The sequence below is a fragment of the Aplysia californica genome, unplaced genomic scaffold (genome assembly GCF_000002075.1).
Source record: "Aplysia californica isolate F4 #8 unplaced genomic scaffold, AplCal3.0 scaffold01611, whole genome shotgun sequence".
Lineage (NCBI taxonomy): Eukaryota > Metazoa > Mollusca > Gastropoda > Aplysiida > Aplysiidae > Aplysia > Aplysia californica.
Window position 1 is genome coordinate 32986 of NW_004798881.1, and position 4613 is coordinate 37598.

Below are 4613 nucleotides of genomic sequence, written 5' to 3' on the forward strand. Positions count from 1 at the left end.
AAGGAGGAGGAGGAGGAGGAGGAGGAGGTGGAGGAGGAGAAGAAGGAGAAGAAGAAGAAGAAATGGCATTCGTATAGCGCATCCCCTCTCTACAATAAGCTCTATGCGTTTTTACACTGTATTATTACCCCAGCAGACCATAGAACACTCAGAAACATTCTCAGCTTCCCGGGAAGCATACAGTGCAAGCAGCTGATTAAGCGCTCAAACACTAACAAACTGGCAAGATCTTTCTCTGTCTATAGCATAGCCGGGTACCCATTCCCACCTGGGTGAAGTTAGGAAAATTCATGCAAAGTGTCTTTCCCAAAGACACAACGTTGGGTGCCTGATGGGATTCAAACTCATGACCTTACAGTTGCGGGTCTGAGAGCCCAACCACTAGGCCACTGACTACCTAACTAACAACAAGCTGGGTATGTACTCATGACCTCAGTGCTTTCTTGTCCTATCTCCATTTTTAATAACAGTGAAAACAGTTCATAAACAGTTCATAACAAAGAGTGAGCTTAAGAAGAAGTCACATTTTCACTGTTTAAAAAAAGGAGATACGACAAAAAAGAACTGAGGTCTAGTTAACTGCCTCTGCATGTGTGCCATAAAGACATAGAAGGACACAATGTCTGGCCTGAGGTTCGAACCCCGAACCCCGGTACTACCTACCTACCGAAAAACAAACTGGGCATGTACTGCAGTTTCATGTGTGCCATAAAGGTTTAGAAAGACAAAACATCTGGTCTGAGATTTGAACCCTGAACCCTGAATCTCGGGACTACCTACCTACCGAACAACAAACTGGACATATACTGTGGCTTCATGTGAGCCATAAAAGCGTAGAAGGATACAACGTCTTGTCTGAGGCTCGAACCTCGAACCCTGAACCCCGGGACTACCTACCTAACAACAAGCTGGGCATGTACTGTGGCTTCATGTGGGCCATAAAGGCGAAAAAGGACACATCGTCTGGCCTGAGGTTCGAACCCTGAACTCTGAACCTTGAACCCCGGGACTACCTACTTTCCTAACAACAAACTGGGCATGCACTGCGGCTTCATGAGTGCTATAAAGGTGGAGAAAAAAAAGGAACACATCGTCTCACCTGAGGTTCGAACCCTGAACTCTGAACCCTGAACCCCCATGACAACCTACCTAACAGCAAGCTAGGCATATACTGTGGCTTCATGTGTGCCATAAAAGCGTAGAAGGACACAAAGTCTGGTCTGAGGCTCGAACCTCGAACCCTGAACCCCCATGACTACCTACCTACCTAACAACAAGCTGGGCATGTACTGGCCTGAGGCTCGAACCTCGGACCTGTAACTCTGATTCATTCAGTGTCGACATATTCCTTGTGACTACCTACCTGACAACAAGCTGGGCATGTACTGTGGCTTCATGTGGGCCATAAAGGCGAAAAAGGGCACATCGTCTGGCCTGAGGTTTGAACCCTGAACTCTGAACCCTGAACCCCGGGACTACCTACTTACCTAACAACAAGCTGGGCATGTACTGTGGTTTCATGTGGGCCATAAATGCGTAGAAGGACACAGAGCTGGTGCAGTCTCCGACGGCCAGGAAAAAATTGAGAGCCAACATGGCGGTGCTGTGCTCCACACCGCCAATGTACGTCCGGTGTTGCCAGAGAAACGCCAGGAGCAGAGCGGCGACCATGCTGATGACGATGACGAGGAAGGAGGTGACCTTCTCCAGCCGCGGTTTGGTTCCCGGGGCCAGGTAGCTGACCAAGACGAACAGGATGGGGCCGATGTTGGCCACCTGGGGGTGATAGAAACATTGGTGAGCAGAAGTTGATTGACTGGTAATTTTGCGTGATCGTTTAAGTGTGTGTTTCATGACACTTGCAACACAATAAGGTCATGTAAGTGCCGAAGATTAGAGGAGTGACAAGAGAGTAACAAACACAAAAAAGAGGGAAGAGAGATAAAGACGAAAGATGCTCGATAGGAAAGATGGAGCAAACCACATCAGAGCACCCACCAACAACCCCCAGGGAGCTGAAGATTCGAGGTGTTACTAGAGAGTAACGGACAATTACAAAGAAAAGAAAGAGGAGAGATAACAACAAAAGATGTTTAGTAGGAAAGAAAGAGCCAACAACATCAGAACACCTGCCAACGACCCCCACGATGTCTAAGATTAGAGGTGACACTAGAGAGTGACATATACAGTAAAGAAAGAAAGGAGAGATAAGGACAAAAGAAGCTTAACAGAAAAGAAGAAAAAGGAAAGATAAGGGTAAAAGATGTTTAATAGGAAAAAAGGAACAAACCACATCAGAGCACCCACCCACCGCCCACTGACCACCGCCCACTGACCACCGCTCACTAACCTGGCTGACCACCGCCCACCACTCACTGACCCCCGCCCACTAACCTGGCTGATCACCGCCCACCACCCACTGACCACCGCTCACTAACCTGGCTGACCGCTGCCCACCACCCACTGACCACCACCCACTAACCTGGCTGACCACCGCCCACCACCCACTGACCACCGCCCACTAACCTGGCTGACCACCGCCCACCACCCACTGACCCACGCTCACTAACCTGGCTGACCACCACCCACTGACCACAGCCCACTAACCTGGCTGACCACCGCCCACCACCCACCGACCACCGCCCACTAACCTGGCTGACCACCACCGACCACCCACTGACCCACGCTCACTAACCTGGCTGACCACTGTGATGTAAGACGGCAACTTCCACTGCTCAGGCGCCGTCAGGACCAACAAGGGAAGCTCCACCCACATTCCGTTGAGGTCGATCCAGGACGCGATGGCGAACACAACCACCAACACGTGGACCAGGAGCTGTGGACAATAGATATTGTAAAGAGGTTTAATATCTCCAACCAGCTCCTCACGGAGACAGTTAGCAGGAAGACCCCGGGGTGGACACTGGAAAGGAGAGATGAGCAGCTATGGACATGTGCTGCCTGCTACGATTCTAGCTCTGGATCCAAGTAATCTAAGTAATCCAAGTAATCCAAGTAATCCAAGTAACCTAAGTAATCCAAGTAATCCAAGTAAGAGGTTTAATAGACACTTGACTAGACATTAAGGCCTTGAACATCTACATGTAGCTCTCACTGGCAATACTGAGGGCAAAACTGAGGGCAAAAGAGGCAGGTGTAGACCCAGAGCAACCTACTTGGAGAGTCTGAAATGGCGAATTGGAATAGGTTTAACGCACCTATCAACCCTATTAGGTTCTTTAAGAGGCAGGGGTAGACCCACACTTCTCCCTCAGAGACCTAACATTGACAACACACTCTATGGAACATTACAGCAACTGCAGCAAACCTGCACTTATCACTACATGACATTGGACAGAAGGACAAGAGCCCAACTGTTGCTGGATCGATAACAACAACAACAACAACAACAGGGGTAGACCCAGAGCAACCTACTTGGAGAGTCTGAAATGGCGAACTGGTATAGGTTTAACGCACCTATCAACCCTAATAGGTTCTTTAAGAGGCAGAACTTCCGAGTTTAACGTCCATCTCCCCGAAAGGGCCGAGCCAAATAGGAAAACCGTGAAAAGTGTCTTTCCCTAGGACACATTATTGGACTGAACTGAGGCTCGAACCCCTGAACCCACAATCTCATGATTACGAGTCCCGTAGCCCAACCACAAGACTACCGACATCACCACAGGAGCTTTTTTTTGTAGAGATTTTACGGCGTTCGCAACTGCATAAGGTCATATGAGCGCCAAGGGGTGGATGTCAACAGAGAATTCTTTACAGGGAATCAGACTTAGACTGCTCACCTCTCTAGCTTCAACAGCACAAGGTCTGCTTCGACTATCAAGGCATCCCAAAATAGCAGGTCACAAGAGAGTGACAAACATACAAAAGAAGTAGAGGAAAATGACATTAGTAAGGATCAGGAAAGAAAAAGCAGCAGTTTCATGTTGTAGATCAGGCACAGTTATGAGCGTGACATGAGTCAGCCCATTTACAATTCTACTATGCTTGAACGAGAAATGTCCCCCCTTTGGGAATGGCCTAAAGACACTACAGTCAGTGGCACCACCGCGGGGGGAGGGGGGGGGTTACAGGAGCTTTGAAACATTGAAACTGTACAGAGGTTTAGTAGACACTTGAACAGACAGTCGCTTTGTTTGTTTCCTTGAGTACAGAGAAGCACATCTACACAACAAACTGAAAACCTGTGTACAGCCATGAACATCTGGCTCTCACTGGCAAAATTTGGGGCAAAAAGAGGTAGGGGTATACCCAAATCAACCTTAAAATCAGGATGCTGTAACTTTTTAGAGAGCATCCTAAGGATACCAGAGGAAGGAAAAAGTAAAAAATAAGTAAGTTAGAGAGCATCCCAGCAAAAAAATGAAAGGAAAAAAACCATGATCACAAACTGACCACACCAGAGCACCCGCCACCCGCCCATCCACCTTCCCACAGAAGAGGTATAAGCACAGAGTGCATCTCATTTAAGGTGTTTGGTGTGTCCTGCGCGCTCATATTATGACCTTATGCAGCTGCAAGCACCGTAAAACACTTACCAAAAAAAAAAAAAAAAAAAAAAGAGTGCACCTCAGTAAAAATGTTTGGTGTGTCCT

The 4613-nt window shown here is 48.1% G+C and overlaps 1 protein-coding gene across 1 annotated transcript in view; it reads right to left on the reverse strand.

The window, feature by feature from the left end:
- The window catches only part of LOC101849027 (solute carrier family 52, riboflavin transporter, member 3-B), a gene marked incomplete in the record, with an annotated part of 29848 nt that overhangs the window by 3564 nt on the left and 21671 nt on the right, over positions 1-4613 (reverse strand). The window contains 2 exon segments of the mRNA XM_013090873.2: positions 1488-1776; positions 2696-2836. Coding sequence (XP_012946327.1) covers positions 1488-1776; positions 2696-2836 — 430 coding nt within the window.